General features: G+C 45.8%; 1 protein-coding gene across 1 annotated transcript in view; it reads right to left on the reverse strand.

Moving 5' to 3' along the window:
• MOB4 (MOB family member 4, phocein) overlaps window positions 1-16,855 on the reverse strand; it is a 45,908-nt gene extending 29,053 nt beyond the window's left edge. The window contains exons 1-3 of the mRNA XM_077448703.1: window positions 16,709-16,855; window positions 7,559-7,621; window positions 1,829-1,929 (exon numbers count right to left, since the gene is read on the reverse strand). Coding sequence (XP_077304829.1) covers window positions 1,829-1,929; window positions 7,559-7,621; window positions 16,709-16,819 — 275 coding nt within the window. The 5' untranslated portion in view covers window positions 16,820-16,855. The remainder of the gene's footprint in view (window positions 1-1,828; window positions 1,930-7,558; window positions 7,622-16,708) is intronic.
• Between the last annotated feature and the right edge of the window lie 1,329 nt (window positions 16,856-18,184).

Below are 18,184 nucleotides of genomic sequence, written 5' to 3' on the forward strand. Positions count from 1 at the left end.
AATTATATATATATATATATATATATATATATATATATATATATATATATATATATATATATATATATATATATATATATATATATATATATATATATATATATATATATATATATAATGTAATTATTTTTTTTTTTTTTTGTAAAAAGTAAAAAAAATTATTTTAATTAAGGCAAAAAAAAAAATATTATTTGTAATCCTCCCTGCTTGACCCCTTTCACAATGGCTGTCTGATCAGGTTCACCTGTCAGTTTTTCAGGCGGACCTGATCTAACCCTTAGCGGGGATATGACGTTAAGAAGCGGGAACATGGCGGAAATAAAAGTCACATTCTTTTGTTAACCACTTCGTGCCCGCGCTATAGACAAAAGATGTCTACAGCACGGACACCAATTGCCGGGAGGGCGTCCCTGGACATCCTCCTGTTTAACTTCCCCTCTGAACGCCGCCATGGGCGCACATCGGGGAAGTTCTGTGTTGGCCGTGTCCCTTGGATACAGCAAATCACAGATCATGCTAAATGGCCAATCACAGCGGCCATTTAGCACTCAAGCGGTGTGTCCAATGAGAGGTGATCTCATATGTGGGGGGCTGGAGGCTATCTTCCCCTCACTTGTCTCCATGTCAGGCCAGGGACAGGTCCAGATCGCCGTCACGGACCTGGCTCCTAACTTTTTTAGCTGGCTCCCAGATTCCAAACAAATTTGTCAACCCCTGGCTTAGCATCATATCCAGAGGTTGTCTTTGGGAAATAGACATACGAGCACTGCCAGCATTACTGCAGAGGTTGAAGGGGTGGGGGGTGGGGTCAGCCCATCCATGCTCAGACCATACGCCTCATGCTGCATCAAATTGGTCTGCATGGCTTTCGTCCCAGAAGGAATCCTCTTCTAAAGATGATGCACAAGAAAGCCCGCAAACAGTTTGCTGACGACAAGCAGACTAAAGACATGGATTACCGGAACCATGTCCTGTGGTCTGATGAGACCAAGATAAAATTATTTTATTCAGATGGTGTCAAACTTGTGTGGTGGCAACCATGAGAGGAGTACAAAGCCAAGTGTGTTTTGCCTACAGTCAAGCATGGTGGTGGGAGCGTCATGGTCTGGGGTTGCATGAGTGCTGCTGGCACTGGGGAGCTACAGTTCATTGAGGAACCATGGTATAACAACATGTACTGTGACATACTGAAGCAGAGCATGATCCCCTCCTTTCAGAGACTGGGCCACAGGGCAGTATTCCAACATGGTAACGACCCCAAACACACCTCCAAGACCAACACTGCCTTGCTAAAGACGCTGAGGGTAAAAGGTGATGGACTGTCCTAGCATGTCTCCAGACCTAAACCCTATTGAGCATCTGTGGGGCATCCTCAAAATGGAAGGTGGAAGAGCGCAAGGTCTCTAACATCTACCAGCTCTGTGCCGTCATCATGACGGAGGGGAAGAGGACTCCAGTGGCAACCTGGGAAGCTCTGGTGAACTCCATGCCCAAGAGGGTTAAGGCAGGGCTGGAAAATAATGGTGGCCACACAAAATATTGGCACTTTGGGCCCAATTTGGACATTTTCACTTAGGTGTGCTAACTTTTGTTGCCATCGGTCCAGACATCAAGGGCTGTGTGTTGAATTATTTTGAGGGGACAGCAAATTTACAGTGTTATATAAGCTGTACAACTTACTATATTCATTACATTGTAGCAAAGTGTAATTTCTTCAGTGTTGTCACATGAAAAGATATAAATATTTACAAAAATGTGAGCGGTGTATTCACTTTTGTGAGATACTGTAAAAGTCAGTTTTCACGATAAGAAATGTATCACCACATACCGAAGATGTTCATACTTCCACACTCCTTCATCTTGACCTTCAGGGGGCTCTAGAATTCGATCAATGTTTGAACAATCAGTTCTTATGTTCTGCTGGATGTACTGCAATTAGATATTTGAAAAATTAGCATTTGCAATTTAATGACAAACCTCTGTACAAAACAAAAAAAAAAAAAAAAACGGTCCATACAGAACACTACATAAATGATGATACAAGGTAAAAATAATCTATATAAAGTTTGAAACAGACTTGTATGGATAAGGGACCTGCTCATAAGCACTTACAATCTAAAGGATGGGGGGGGGGGGGGGGGGAAGTAAGGCGACTATAAAACAAATTTCTATCAGCGCAAATAATAATAACCTTAAATCACCATGTAGTGATATGTGTAGTAGGCAATATAACAAAATCCCACCAAAAAGGCAAAGAAAAAAAATGTAAAAATTTAAAGAATGCCCCCCCACTAGTAAGGATGGCCGAGCGGTTCGGACCGAGCACAAGTTTGGGCCGAACATTGGCTGTTCGGAAGTTGCCCGAAAAACAGAGTTATAGGGTCGTTTATTCAACCTGGCGAAGGACCACAATGCACTGCTATGCCACACAGTGCATTGAAAGCCCTGATTGGGCGAAGCTTTCATTGCTTCAGCCAATCAGGGCACAGAGCACTGTCAGAGCCATGATCGGATGCAGTCATGATGACTCTATCCAGTCATGGCTCATTGCTCTTAATCCAGCCCCACACTATAAAAGTATTCTCTTTCTATAGTGGCCATTTGTAATGCGATAACAGCATGGAGAGATATAGAACAGGGCTCTGTTCAGTACTATTAGACAGTGTGCTATTCTGATTCTATTGTCAGTAGAATATCAGTTTAGTGTGCATCTAGGTTCAGTGTAAGTGTAGTGTGACCACCATTCATCTTTAAAATTAGTATGAATGTAGATATAGTTCAGTCAGTTGAGTAGTGATCATTCGTTACTGCAAGTTTAACGTCACAGATTTCTGTGCGTTACTGCAGTTTCAACACCATATAGTTCTGTGCGTTATTGCAAGTTTAACACTGTATATGTCACGACACTGTAACCTACCAGGAGTAAGGAAAAGCGTTTGATAAACTCCTCTTTAAGGTGTCCTCAAGAGATTTCATCTTCTGCACTTTGTGGGGATGGGATGAGTTCTGAGACTTTCCCCTTATAACGGTTGCCAAGGAGGGTTGCCAACCAATAGTGATCCTTTCCCTTTACGCCACATATTTCTGGGACCTTTTGCAGGCTTTGAAGCAAGAGGGAGCCCATGCACCGCAAATTTGCAGATTACTGTATCTGGAACTGCCTCCTCCCAGCCACGTATTACTCCAAAGAGTTCTGGGGATGGAAAACCATCCCTTACTGTTTGATGTATTTCTTCCTCTGCTTCAATGCCTCTGCAACTGACAAAATTCTCCTCTTCCTCTTGTGTGTTCTGTGGCATAGGAACAATGGTGTCTGCATAAAATGAGCCTTGAGAGGAAAGGATGTCGTCCTCCTCGTCCCGCTGCTCTGCCTCGAGTGCCCTGTCCATAATGCCACGCAGAGTCTGCTCCAGGAACAGGGATTGTGTCACTAATGCATGCATTATCACAGCTCACCCTCCTTGTGACCTCAAATGGTGACAGTATAGTAATTTATCTTTTATGAGCAGCCATTGGCGTGGGGAAAAATATTTGTGCCATATTCACACAGGTAGTCATTGACTGCCCTCTGCCACATGTGCAGCCGCTGCAGCATTGTCAAAGTCGAGTTCCACCTGGTGGGCATGTCACAAATTAGACGTTTATGGGCAGGTGGAATTCCCGCTGATTTTCAGCCGACCGAGAACTGGCTGTGTATGGTCACCTAAAATGGGTACAGACTCTTCTAGCCTGCTTTAGTAGATCTTCCAACCCTGAGTACCTATTTAGGAAATGCTGCACCACCAAATTGAGGACATGTGTCAACTTTACCCGTCTAAGGGCAGACAGGAGGTTTGTGCCATTATCACACACCACCATTCCTGGCTCCAGCTGGCGTGGCATGAACCACCTCTGGACCTGTCCCTGCAGAGGTGCAAGAATCTCTGCCCCGGTGTGGTTCCTGTCCCCTAGACACACAAGCTGAAGTACTGCATGGCACCTTTTAGCCTGACTCATTGAATAGCCCTTTGATTGCTTAGGGGGTACCTGAGGTTCATAGGACAATTCAGCAGAGGAGAGCATGGAGGAGGAACCCCTCCCCCAATCACCGGGGCAGGCTCTTCTAGGTCCTCTGGGCATCTTCGTGGTACAGTGAGTGGGGTAAGAACCGTAGTTGTATACCCCGTTTCGAAATTTCCCCCTTTATCTTGTTTTGCATTTCAATATATATATTTTTTTTTTTTTGATGTTTCATTATGTAAATTTATACTCCTTTACATAAGTATGTATTTCCTGAAGAAGCTTAGTTAAAGCAAAACTAGTAGAAATACGTCACCACCTGTACCAGTTTGTGAATTGTTAAATGGTTTTACTATATCAATAAACATTGTTTGTATTTTAATTTTGCTTTAATAATTTTGTATTAACTTTTCAACATGTACCGCAATAGTCCGCCAGCTCTTTTCTGTCTTTGGTAGCTCTGGTTTGGGGACCAGACCTCCCAGTCCATATTAGATATACCATGGAATACAATGAAGACAGCCATCATCAAATGGAGAAAATATGGCACAAAAATATGGCACAACAGTGACATTAACAAGAATTGGACATTCCTCCAAAATTGAAAAGATGAGAAGAAAACTGGCCAGAGAGGCTGCCAGGAGGCCTACAGCAACATTAAAGGGGCTGCAGGAATATCTGCCAAGTACATGTGACAACAATCTCCCATATTCTTCATATGTCTGGGCTATGGGATAGAGTGACAAAACGGAACCCTTTTCTTACAAAGAAAAACATCCAAGCTCTGATAAATTTTGCAAAAACACATCTGAAGTCTCCCAAAGGCATGTGGTAAAATGTGTTATGGTCTGATGAAACCAAGGTTTTGGCCATAATTCCAAAACACATTTGGTGCAAAAACAACACTGCACATCATCAAAAGAACACCATATCCACAGTGAAGCATGGTGGTGGCAGCATCATGCTTTGTGGCTGTTTTTATTCAGCTGGAACAGGGTCCTTAGTCAAGGTAGAGGGAATTATGAACAGTTCCAAATACCAATCAATATGACAGGCATGTCCAAAGTCCAGTCCGCGGTCCGGTTTTGAATGGCCCGCCTGGTTATTTAAACATATAGATCTTTTGTGGCCCCCGGCGATCTACCAGCGCCGGGGCCACAAAAGATATATAGTCCGGCTGCGTCGGAGGGAGAAGGCGAGTGCCGTGCACACAGGAGGAGAATTTCCTGTTTACACGGCAGCCTCTGTAATAGGAAGTCCTGTCTCCGTCATTGGACGACTATGCTGTCCATCAAAGGAGGCGGGACTTTCTCTTAAAGAGGCCGTTGTGTAAACAGGAGATTCTCCTGTAAGATGTCTTTGGCGCTCGTCCTGCCCTCCATGGCTGCACTGATGGTAATGGTGGCTGCATTCCTGGCAATTGCAATTGTGGAGCTGCATTCCTGGCAATGGTGGGTGAAATGCCCGGCAATGGTGTGTGCATTCCCTGGCAATGGTAGGCGCTGCATTCCTAGCAATGGTAGGCGCTGCATTCCTAGCAATGGTAGGCGCTGCATTCCTGGCAATGGTAGGCGCTGCATTCCTGGCAATTGTGGGTCTGCAGATGGACACTGACCCTTATTTTGCTTCCCAGTTCTTTATTTAAAATGTTAAGTTTTTTTTCCTGAAGCTTCCCTCTTAAAGTGAAGGTGCGTGTTATACACCAATAAATACGGTGTATCCAAATAATACACTTGAGTTCAAATATTCACCACACACAGCCACTAAGGCAAGAGAATTCTTGCGGGGAAGCGTATTAGTGCTCGGACGAACACACTTAGCCCTTGTACACACGGTCGGAGATTCCGACAACCAAATCCATCGGATTTTGTCCGAAACTGTTGTATACACACGGTCGGACGAAGTTGTCGGAAAATCCGATCGTTCAGAACGTGATGACGTTATTTCGTTACGACGGGACTACGTTCAGGCTAGTAGCCAATAGCTTTGATGTAGGAATTTGATCTGAGCATGCGTGGCACTTTGTCCGATCGGAATTCTCTACACATGATCGGAGTATGTCCGATCGGAGCAGTTTGTCGGAAAATATTTCCAGCAAGTTGGAAAATTTGGTCCAACGGATATTCCGACGGAAACAGTCCGATGCATACCACACACAGTCGGAATATTCAACAAACCGCTCCGATCGGACACATTCCGACGGAATCTCCGACCGTGTGTACAAGGGCTAAGACCGAATTTTACTGGTTCAAAGAATGTTAGGCAAAATGGTCAGCCCTCGCGCATGTTCACTTCATCAAATCTGGCCCTCTTTGAAAAAAGTTTGGACATCCCTGCAATATGATGAACATGATGAGGAACTTCATCTTTCAGCATGACAACGACCCAAAGCATACATCCAAATCAATAAAGGAATGGCTTCATCAGAAGATTAAAGTTTTGTAATGGCCCAGACCTGAATCCGATTGAAAATCTGTCTAAAGAGGGCTGTGTACAGGAGATGTCCTCGAAATCTGACAGATTTGGAGTGTTTTTTCGAAGAAGAGTGGGCAAATATTACCAAGTCAAGATGTGCCATGCTGATAGACTCATACCCAAAAATCAATGAGTGCTGTAATAAAATCAAAAGGTGCTTCAACAAAGTATTAGTTTAAGGGTGGGCACACTTCTGCAACTATATTATTTTATTTTTACTTCCCTTCACCTAAACAATTTCAGTTTGTTGTTCAACTGAGTTGTACAGTTTATAGGTCACATTAAAGGTGGACAAAGTTCTGAAATTAATTTTCCTGTCTCATTTTTTTTTACATCAAAGAAACCTGACATTTTAACAGGTGTCTGTAGACTTTATATATTCAATGTATAGTGTGAACCTGGCCTTAATGACTATTGGGAAAAACACATTAGGAGATCCATTTATAAAGTAAAAGCATGGTGCTTAAAAAGAAAAACATTTATAAAGCACAAAGCTGCTTACACTCTGTCTGGCATCAATTCAGTAAGTTAGAATTTGAGAATAATTATAGGGGATTTCCTACTCTGAGGCAAGGCAGAGCAGAGCGGGTTCTGTCTGTGTCTGCTCTACAGAAACTGAGTGGACGCAGACCTGTCATTTGCCCCACTCTGCACCGATCAGCAGGTATCAGCTCACAGATCCCCTGCTGATTAGAACGGAAGACACCTGTGTGAAAGGGCCCTTAGAATAGTATCTGTACAGTTGGAGTGTATGCTGAAGCCACTGTTTGAACCAAAAATGCCTCCAATCTGGAGAACAAGAATTGTATCTTGTTGCAAATCTGCCAGCCTGCACATTTTATTTTTAATATGCTTATCAGACTATATATACACTGTTTCTTTGTGATAATAACATCACACAGTTCCAAGTAAGCACAGCATAAGCAGCTGCCAATACAGCAATATACGATTTTAGGTCCTGAGCAGCAGCATATTTACTTGTGGCTTTTTTTTTATTTTTTTAGGCTTTTTACAAAAAATAACTCCTAAGCAAACCCACAGGCACATACACCATTTACACATACCCCTACATGAGTTATTTTACCTGCTGTACAGCCAAAGTACTGTCCATCTCTTCAAAGGATTCATCAGGCCAGTTGTAAAAATCCTGGAAGAAAACATTACATAATAAAAAATTAAAACTAAAGAAGCTATATACCACATTTCATAACCCTTAAAACAAATTTCAGCATGAATGTCAACTCCACCCTACACAGATAACCTCACTGACAGGTCAGTCTTGTGTGGGCTTTGGCAGATTTCAACCCCTGCTGGCTTTTTATAATTCTTGGACACCGCACTGGCAAGACCTCACTATTCTATAAGAGAATCAGCCAACCTTTTTCAAAGGAGGCCTATATTCGTTATATTTACACAGTTATGGGCGCTGGAGGCAAGAGGTGTTGCCAAGATCAGAAGTCCCAAGAAGTCACATCAGGGTGTAATGATCATAGACTGATACCAGATCAAATTCAGGTACTTACAATGAATGTTTACATATAAAAAATAATTAATGCTGTATTGATTACAGAGCTGCATTAAATTGCATCTTTTGTATCTGACTAGAGTTTAGCTTTAAAGAGGAAGTAAACCCTGATGGGTTTACTTCCTCTTTGATTCCCTGCAAAGGTAAAGCATAATGGACTACTAAGCATCGCATAGTAGTCCATTATGTGTCACTTACCTGACACAGAAGCCAGCGAAGTCACCATTGTCCCCTGTAGTTCCGAGCGTCCATCTTCTTGGTGGGTCTCACTGCTTCAGCGCTGTGATTCGCCGGAGCAGGGATGACGTCACTCCCGCGCATGCACACGGGAGCCGACACTTGCGGCATATCGCTGCGATCTGCAGCTTACCCAGCGCGCCGCTGTCTTCAGGTAAATATCTCCTAAACCGTATATGTTTAGGAGATATTTCTTGGACCTACAGGTAAGCCTTAATCTAGGCTTACCTGTAGGTCAAAGTGGTTTGTAAGGGTTTACAACCACTTTAATGTGACCCCCAGTCTGAGTTAAAGTACTGTATATGTCCAATATACACTGAACAGCCAAAACTTTATGAACACCCAACAGAGTAGGTCCTCGTTTTACAATCAAAACAGCCTGTTTTGCCCGCCAAAATAGCCTTGACCCATCGCAGGATGGATGCCACTAGACCTCTACAGGTATGCTGTGGTATCTGGAACCAAACCATCAGTAGCAGATCCTTAAGTGTCGGTTCACACTGAGGCAGCATGACTTGCAGCGTGACTGCCTCAAGCAACCTGGACACGACCGCTGTGGCGACTTGCAAAATGACTTCTCTATAGAAGACAATGCAAGTCGCCCCCAAAGTCATACAGGAACCTTTTTCTATGTCTGAGCGACTTGTGTCGCTCCGATTAGAACTAGGGATACACCAAAATTTTGTCCGAAAATGCCCTTTTCTGCAATTTGCCGAAAGAGAAAAACGGCAGATAATGGAGCCGAAAATGGGGCATATCCTGGGTGGGGCTCTGCCCCTGGTGCCGCCCATCATAGGGGTGTCCTATAGTGCAAGACAGCCACCTCTGCCGCCTGTTTGATCACAGCGCCGGGAACATCACAGCTTTCATTTCAATAGCTGTTCCCGGCGCTGTGATCAAACAAGCGGCGGAGGTGGCTCTCCTCTCTTCCCTTCACAGGCTGGCTGCACTGGGGGACATACTGGCTGCAATGGGGGACACTGGCTGGCTGCATCTGACAGGCACTGGTGAGGCTGCATTGATCTCCTGTACCACGTCCTCAGTCTCTGACCATCTCCTGTACCACATTCCCCATCTCTGACCATCTCCTGTACCACATTCCCCATCTCTGACCATCTCCTGTACCACATTCCCCATCTCTGACCATCTCCTGTACCACATTCCCCATCTCTGACCATCTCCTGTACCACATTCCCCATCTCTGACCATCTCCTGTACCACATTCCCCATCTCTGACCATCTCCTGTATAAAAAAAAAATTTTTAAATATGTTTCGGTATCGGTGCGGTTTCAGTATCGGTTTCGGCCTAGTGTATTTTTCATTTTCAGTATCGGTTTCGGCACCAAAAAACCCATTCGGTGCACCCCTAATTAGAACGGTTCCATTGCACAGAACGGGATGAGACTTGTCAGTACCTTCCAGACCTTATAATAGATCTCCCTAGTGACCGCTTTCCTGTCATTCACTAGGGTAGACACCACCGGTTCCGAGATACCACAAACCTTCAAAACCCTGGCTTCAATAGCCATGCTGTCAAATTTAGGGACTGTAAATTGGGGAGGAATATAGGACCTTGAGCAAATCAGGGCGGCGCGGAAGTGCTCATGGCCTATTTATTGCCAATCTCACAATCTCTGGGAACAAGGACCTTCTGGGTCAGGCCCGTACTACCAGGATGACTGGAACCCCCTCTTCCAAAACTCTGTGCAACAAAAATGTGGAAGGAGAGGGATCGGGGAAAGCATAAACCTGGGAGAACTGGCTCCATTGAACTACCAGAGCATCTGCTCCTATTGCCAGGGGATCCCTTGTTTGGGACACAAATTGATGTAGCTTGTTGAACCTGGGATGCCAATAGATCAACATCAGGCCATCCCCATCACTGTCAAATTTCCCAAAACACGTTCGGGTGTAGGGACCATTCCCCCGGGCAGACCTGCTGGTGGCTGAGATTATCTGCCTTCCAGTTCTCTATCCTGGATTATGGACTGCCAATATAAGCTTAGGCAGAGGGACATGTGCCTGTTCTATGTGGTTCACCGCCTCCTGAGCTGAACAGCTCCCGGCATCACCTTGGTGGTTGATATAGGCCACCACAGTGGCATTGTCGGACTGAACCCTGAGAGGGCAGTCCTGACGCTCCACTGTCCAGGACCATAGGGACAGACGCACCACCCGCAACTCCAGGATGTTGATGGGCAGGCTCTTCTCTTGACCATCTCCCCTGAGCTGTGAGCCCTTCTATGGTCGCTCCCCAGCCATAGAGACTGGCATCTGTGGTCAGTACACTCCAAGACACCGGGAGGAAGGATCTTCCCCTTCACAGGTTCTGATCCTGCAACCACCAGCTTAAGAGCACCCGAGGCGAGAAGGCCATAGGGTAATCTGAAGCTTGCACGCTCTTGTTCCAAGCAGACAAGATGTCCTGTTGTATAGGCCTGGAATGGAACTGGGCAAAGGGGACTGCCTCAAAGGAGGACACCATCCTTTCCAGGAGACTCATACGGAGCCAAATGGAGGGTTTCCTGGTGCCCCTTACCTAATCCTTCAGGGCACAGATCTTTAAGGGTGGCAAAAATACCCCTGTCTGTATTGTATCTAGGATCAGACCTAAATACTTCAGAGACTGAGCTGGCCTCAGGGCTGACTTTTCGGTATTTATGACCCAGCCCAGGTTTTCTGGGCCTGCAGAGAGTGATCTCTGAGCTCTCGCAGGTCATCAAAGTATCCGAGCACCAAGATTCCCTGGGCCCTTAAAGGCCCAATACTGGTGCTAGGACCTTTGTAAACACCAGGGGTGCTGTGGCAAACACGAAGGGCAGAGCCACAAACCGGAAATTACGTTCCTCTACTGCAAATCGCAGGAACCTCTGATGAGGTTGAAAGATAGGTATGTGTAACCAAGCGTCCTTGATATCAATGGAGGTTAGAAAGTCTCCCATCTGGAGCGACTACCGAGCAGACTGACTCCATCCAAAAGGATTGGATTAATAGATACTGGTTCAGGTGGCTGACATTATAAAAGAAAAGATTCAAATAAAACCCTGTGCCCCTTTCGGATACAGGGACCTGTAAAATCACTCCCGATGCACTAAATGATCTAGTGCCTGAAAAAATAAAAGTGTCTTTTTGGAAGATCCAAAGGAAGCTGGATCTTAGAAATCTCTGAGGGGGAAACCCCTGCAATTCCAGCTTGTAACAGCAGGATACAGTTGAGGTGACCCCTTCGTCCTGAACCATTGTTCTCTAAATGTCTGCAAAATTAAGCAGATAGAGTGAGGGCGTCCCCTCAAAAAGGAGGGCTTGTTGCCGGGTTTAGAGTTTTGGACCCAGGGTTTCTTCTAGCTCTGGCCCTGTTGGCTGTTATACTGCCTTGGTGTAGAGAAACCCAAGGAAGCAGTCCCTCAGGTTTTAAAACAAGGGACGCCTGGTCTCCCTCTTCTCATGAAGTAGAGAGCTCTTCCCTCTGGAAATCTTTTTGATATATTTGTCTAAATCATCACCAGACAAGCGTGCCCCATGGAAAAGGGACCCTGTCAAAAACTTCTTACAGGGAAGCTCCGCTGACGAGTTCTTAACCCACACAAATATGTGCATGTGTACAGACAGGAGAGCCAGATGAGAAACTTGCTGTATCGAGTCCTTCAAAGCATCTACAGCAAAACACCATGCTCAATGTATATCTATCCGCCCTATTTTCAGCAGGATCCTCCTCTTGGTTAGGCCTGCCAGGCCGTCTGACCTGATCCCTTAGAGACTGGCAGACTATTTCTGCGACAGCTAGCTGAATAGCTGAACCGGCCAAAGAAAACGAAGCCCTTATTAGTGACTCCAGTTTCTTATCAACAGGGTCCTTAACCACTACAATACAGGGCACTTTCGCCCCCTTCCTTCCCAGCCCAATTTTCAGCTTTCATCGCTCTCGCACTTTCAATGACAATTGCGCGGTCATGCTACACTCTACCCAAATTCAATTTTTATAATTTTGTTCGCACAAATAGAGCTTTATTTTGGTGGTATTTATTCACGACTCAGTTTTTTGTTTTTTTTGCGATATAAGCACAAAAAAAGCAGAAATTTGGAAAAAAAAACAATATTTTCTTTTTTCTATTTTAAAAGAAATCCAATAAAATCTAATTTTGGCATAGTTTTAAGCCAAAATGTATTCTGCTACATGTTTTTGGTAAAAAAAAAATTCAGTTAAGTGTATAATAATTGGTTTGTGTGATCACGGACATATGTACACAAATGATCATGTACATATGTGTGCAGGCGATCACGTACATATATGTGCAGATAATCATTGGAACATGTGATTTTAGTGGAACATATGTGGGGGGGACATGTGTTTTTTTTATTTGGGGACATGTCTTTTTATTATTTGGGGACATGTGTGTTTTGGGGACATGTGTGGTGACATATGTATTGTGGTGACATGTGTGTTTACACTGTAGGTTTATACTAGACTGGTGATCAGTTAGTAAAAAGCTGTAAAAACAGCTCATACTCACTGATCACCAGCCGGCTGCAGCGATCTGCTCTACTCAGCAACGACTTCCGTGTGAGGAGAGGAGAGCCGATTGCCTAGCAACCGGCTGTTTGTTTACATCACATGACGGCCGTGATTGGACACACCCATCATGTGATCAGGGGGGCCAATCACAGAGCCCTCCTGCCAATCCGAGATGTGCCGTGTCCGGGTGACACGAGCGCATCGGGATCGCGCCGCTGCGCGGGCACGCCCGCGCGATCCCCCTCCTTCTGAAGGACGTTCCTGAACGTCCAGTCAGAAGGAGGCGGCTCCCACCCAGCCGTATATGTACATTGGCCGGGTGGGAAGTGGTTAAGGCCCTGTGCGTTATCCACTGGACAAGGTAAATTCTTGTTTAAGGAAGAGACTGCTGAATCTACGGCTGGCATGTGCCATTTCTTAACAAACTTTTCCTCCAAGGGATATAAAAGGGAAAACCTCTTAGGAGGAATGAAAATCCTGACAGGATGTTCCCAATCAGCATACACAACTTTCTCTGACAGTGGGTGCAAGGAGAAAGTCTGTGCCGCCTAAAGAAGCCTCGGGTACCCAAAGGAGGACCAGGGGGGCTCAGAAACCTCTGCAGGAGGTAACTTAAAGGCAGAACGAACCATCTCGTTAAGAGTCTGGATCAAAAGCCTCTGTGACTAAGAGGCTGATACCAACGGACATCTTCTGGCGCAGATACCTCAGAAGCAGACTCATCTGCCTGGCCCTCCACAGAATCCTTAGCACTTCCCCTTCATCAACCCATTCCTGCTCCAAGTTAGGAGGATCAGAGGAGGGGGATCTGTCACACTTCTTGCCACCTGGGAGATGGAGACGATCATGCCAGCAATCATGTCCTTTAACCCAGCTAGAGCTAAGGACAGATTATCCCTGGTAACAAAGGCTGAAGCAGCATCATTGGCAGTAGGCACAATACCACAGGCACAGCAGCTCAGATTGCCCAGAAGCCTCTGGTCTCTCAGGGGATACAACACTAGGGTTACGGCTAGGCTCTTCAGGAACTACTGACGCGACATAGATGTGCCCTTTCCTGTAGTGTTAGCCTTGCTCCTCTTTTTTGTAGACATTGCAAGCCACAAAAAGTAGTGTCGAAGCATGTGCAAAAGAGGTGACCGATGGAGCTGCCACGACGAGTCGACATAATCGATTATGTCGACTATAAAAATACGTCGAAGCGCGTGCAGGGCGTCAATGCGCCAGTATCTCTCATTATCTCCCGCTCTCCTCCGTGCCGACGTGCCCCTCTGTGTCGCTGTCCCTAGGGGTGCAATGGATTGTTACCGATCCACACGGGTCACCCCGCTCGGATCAGCACATGCCGCGCTCCGCGGTCTCGGCCTTAGGAAAGGCCGCGGCTTCGGCCTAGCTCCGAAGCGGCGGCCATCTTTCTACACCCAGGCTGTTTACACTGATTGCTCTGACGGAGCGATCACTTGTAAACAAACCGGCGTCATGACGCCGGTTCCTCTCTCCCCTTTCTGTACTAATCTGTACAGTGGAGGGGAGAGATCGGATGGAAGCAGCCATCCCTTCATACCCTGAGGTACCCAGCAATACCCTGCCTGCCAATACTCTGCCATTGCCTGCCAGCCCATACTCTGCCAGCCCATGCTCTGCCGTACCCTGCCAGCCCATGCTCTGCCGTACCCTGCCAGCCCATGCTCTGCCGTACCCTGCCAGCCCATGCTCAGCCAATATTACAGTGGAGGAGATTGTGGATATTAGAGTGGAGACTATATGGTGGTGGAATTTTCACAGGTTTTTGAAAATTAAATTATTATTTGCTGATCTGAAAAATGATCCGATCCGTGAGTTTTTTGATCTGTTGCACCCCTAGCCAACCCCCCCTCTTCACCCCCTCCGTGCTGCTGTCCCCCTCTCTTCTCCCCCTCCGTGCTGCCGTCCCCCTCTTTTCTCCCCCTCCGTGCTGCCGTCCCCCTCTCGGTATCTCAGGATGGAGAGTGGAGGTAGGAGCCAGTAAACTCGGCTCCTTCGTTTTCAGAATGGACAGAGTCAGTAGCCACTGACTCTGTCCATTCACATAACTAAAACATTGGAACTGCCTGTGATTACGATGTCTCAGTTAATGAATGGAGAGAAGCCGCTGTCTTCTCTCCATTCATTATCAGTGCAGAGAAAGGGACTGGGGAATCTGTCTCCAGTCCCTTTCCCTGTCTCAAATGGGAGATGTCAGAGGTCTGTTAAGACCCCCGATATCTCACCAAAAAATATTAATAAAAAAACAAAACACATTGACACTGTCCCCACCCTCCCCCTTATGTACTTATTTTTTGTAAAGTTATCCAAAGGATTAATTAGCTATTCAAAAAAAAAAAAAAACACTAGATTCATTAAAAAAAAAAAAAAAAAAAATCGGATAGTCGTTGACTAATCGAAAAAAATAATCAATAGATTAGTCGACAGACAAATTAAATCGTTAGTTGCAGCTCTAGTGATCGCACTCCAATCTTCAGAAGTATGAATGCATTAATCATAAAAATACATGCATTACATCAGTACACCATGATACAACAGGACTATAGCAGCAAGGTTAATGCGTTTCATGAACCAAATTGCTTAATCATAAACGAATGCAGCCACCTCATCTAACGATAGATAATCTGCAATATATTACATTTTTGGTTAATTACAGATTGAGGAAGAGAGATCTTTCCTGCACAACAGAGTTAGGCAGCACTATAACCAGTGCTCCCAACTGCACATATATGAGGCACAGAGGTACAGTGAGACTAGTCCTACAGCCTTCTGGGGTGTAATGTGTTCTAGAAGGCTACAGTTGGGGTGGGTGGATGTGGTGTTATTCTTGACTAGAGGATGATTGAGAAAAAAAGGAGTAGGCACCTGTCAAATAAAAAAGGTACCCGACACCCCTCCCCCCCCCAAAAAATATGCAAATTATAGGCTGGGGAGGAAGAGGATGAGTGGTACTTTGATTTTTGGGTAAAGGTCTGCTCCAAATAAACTTAGGCTTTGACAGCATGCCTTGTGAGATTCGTTGATGTAACTACTGTGCTGATCACCGTTCTTGCAGCTGGAGAAGTTGTACCTGAGGACCTGCAGTGCAAGTATCTCCCTGCATCTTCTTCATCCATTCAGTGGATCTGTGCTTCCTCCACCTCTCCTGAGGCTTCTTGATTGCTACCCCACCAGTCATCTTCACAACAATGCATGGCAGGCCAGTGATGAGCAAAAAGCTCACCTGCAGGGGCTCCACAGACATTACTAGTGACTAAGGATGAGCTCAGGCGTGTTCGCATTCTCCACGTGCAGAGCCCGCCATGAAGTCGGCGCAGTGCTGCGTTAATCACAGGCAGTGAGACATTGCCCCGATGTGTGGCTGCAGAGATCAGGCAATGTCTCACTGCCTGTGATTAGCGCAGCGCTGACTTCCTGGCGGGCTCTGCATGTGGAGCATGCGAACACGCCAGAGCTCATCCCTACTAATGACCAGCCCTTTGTGTTTATCTCCCACAGTACAGGTTAGGTTCTCTTTATTAGGGTAAAGTGGCATTCCTTTTCCTGAACCTCCAACCATTGACATGACATTGACTGACAGCTGTGAGGGCCAGAGGATGTTCAGCTGTCAGTCAGTGCTGGAAAGGGGAGCGCGCACGGCCTGTACGAGAACGAGCACGCAGGTGGTGGAACTGGAAGAGCGATGTCCTGAACATTGAGCCCGTTTCCACAGCCGAGCCCCACCGTCCTTCCCCGGCCGGAGAGTGTACATTCCTCTGTCCCCTCCACAGTCCTGCCTCCTCACACATCAGCTACAGCCGTGTAACCCTGTGCGGGAAAGTCACCGCTCTACATTGTAGGCTAAGCGCCCGCGCCCGCTCTCTATAGGCGGCGGACTGAGCCTTCCTACTCCGCACTCATCCGTCTACCTAGCCCGCTGTCCGGGTGTCATTACCTGAGCTTTGGTGCCCGGCCTATTTCTTCTCAATACAGCGGTGCCTTCCGCCATTACCATGGTAGACGCTACAGAATGCGGAGGTCCGAGGAAGAGTGACGTCACGCCCATGTGATCTAAGGGGCGCGGCCTGGGGTGGATGGATGCCTGGGAATGGCAGCGTGCTTCGGCTGTAGGAGAGTCTCTGCGGCTTCTTCTCAGGCACCAATCACGTGGCGGGACAGGTTGGAGGTGAAGTTTGTGGGCAGCACGAGCAGAGAACTTCCATCTCCTTCATGTTACTCTGAGAGAAGAACATACAGGGTCAGGAGATGTAAAGTCGCCAGGCCTGCCACCATATCCATGCCACGTGGGCTCCCCTGAAAGGGGAGATATCATGGTTATGAACACATTTATTTATTTTGGCACTGAAAGTGTCCATTGCGAGGAACACCCCCCTTCCTGCCCATGCCAATTTCCAGCGCTGTCATACTTTGAAGGACAATTGCGCAGTCATGCAACTTTGTACCCAAACTAAATTTTTTAAAAAAATTTCACACAAATAGCGCTTTCTTTTGGTGGTATTTAATCACAAAACCCTTTTTTCGTAATTTCCGGTTTAAAAATGTTGGAACAGGTAATTTTTCTCCTTTACTGATGTGTGCTGATTAGGGTTGGCCCTGATGTTTGTTTCGAACATCGGGTGTACGTTTGTTCGCAGACAGATCGAACATATGGGGCGTTTGTGGCAAATTCTAGTGCTGTGGAGCGCCCCATAATGCACTGCAAAATCACAGTGCATTGACGGCTGCTGATTGGTCAAAGCATGCACCTGACCTGCATGCTTTGGCCAATCACAGCGCAATCTGCTGTGAGAGCCATGAATGGCCAAAGACAGGGTGCCTTTGGCCAGTCATGTCTCAGGGGACTAAATCCAGGCCCCACACTATATAAGGCTGCTTACACGGCAGCCATATGTAGTGTGATAATGTGGAGATTGTGAGAACTTGAACTAGATTAGGCAGATTAGTTAGTGAGTGAGTGTGTGTATGTGTATATATATATATATATATATATATATATATATATATATACATACACACACACACACAGTATCTCACAAAAACGAGTACACTCCTCACATTTATGTAAATTGTTTATTATATCTTTTCATGTAACTGCACTGAAGAAAATTACATTTTGCTACAATGTAAAGTAGTGAGTGTACAGCTTGTATAACAGTGTAAATTTGCTGTCCCCTCAAAATAACAACACACAGCCATTAATGTCTAAACTGCTGGCAACAAAAGTGAGTACACCCCTAAGTGAAAATATCCAAATTGGGCCCAAACTGTCAATATTTTGCATGGCCACCATTATTTTCCAGCACTGCCAAAATTGGAACTTCAACTGATTTGGATCCCCCCCCCCCCCCCTCCGGTCTCACATTTGGCACCTGTCTAATCCAGGTATTTGCTCCCACTTCCAGGCATAGAT

This window comes from Lithobates pipiens, unplaced genomic scaffold, assembly GCF_037356315.1.
Source record: "Lithobates pipiens isolate NorthernLeopardFrog02 unplaced genomic scaffold, aLitPip1_a1.2 Scaffold_22, whole genome shotgun sequence".
NCBI classification, from domain to species: Eukaryota; Metazoa; Chordata; class Amphibia; order Anura; family Ranidae; genus Lithobates; species Lithobates pipiens.